This window comes from Apis dorsata, unplaced genomic scaffold (genome assembly GCF_000469605.1).
Source record: "Apis dorsata unplaced genomic scaffold, Apis dorsata 1.3 scaffold_586, whole genome shotgun sequence".
Classification (NCBI taxonomy): domain Eukaryota; kingdom Metazoa; phylum Arthropoda; class Insecta; order Hymenoptera; family Apidae; genus Apis; species Apis dorsata.
Window position 1 is genome coordinate 1 of NW_006263793.1, and position 202 is coordinate 202.

The 202-nt window shown below is 54.0% G+C and overlaps 1 protein-coding gene across 1 annotated transcript in view; it reads right to left on the reverse strand.

The window, feature by feature from the left end:
• Window positions 1-6: 6 nt before the first annotated feature.
• LOC102675019 (T-box protein H15-like) overlaps window positions 7-202 on the reverse strand; it is a gene marked incomplete at its 3' end in the record, with an annotated part of 6,550 nt that continues 6,354 nt past the window's right edge. The window contains exon 3 of the mRNA XM_006621135.2: window positions 7-76. Coding sequence (XP_006621198.2) covers window positions 7-76 — 70 coding nt within the window. The remainder of the gene's footprint in view (window positions 77-202) is intronic.

The following is a 202-nucleotide window of genomic DNA, read 5'->3' on the forward strand; positions in this document are numbered from 1 at the left end:
CGCGAGATGCTCGTACAACCTGACCGGGGCTACCCCGCACCTCACCAATTGCTGCTCCATCAATTCCATCGGGTCTCTGAAAAAGGCGAGGAAATAATGCGAGCGAGTTGAGTTAAATCGAGTCGAACCCTCGAGTTGTAAGGGGAAACGAAGGAAGGAGGAAGAGAAGATTTGGAGAAGGAGGGAGGGAGGGAGGGAGCGT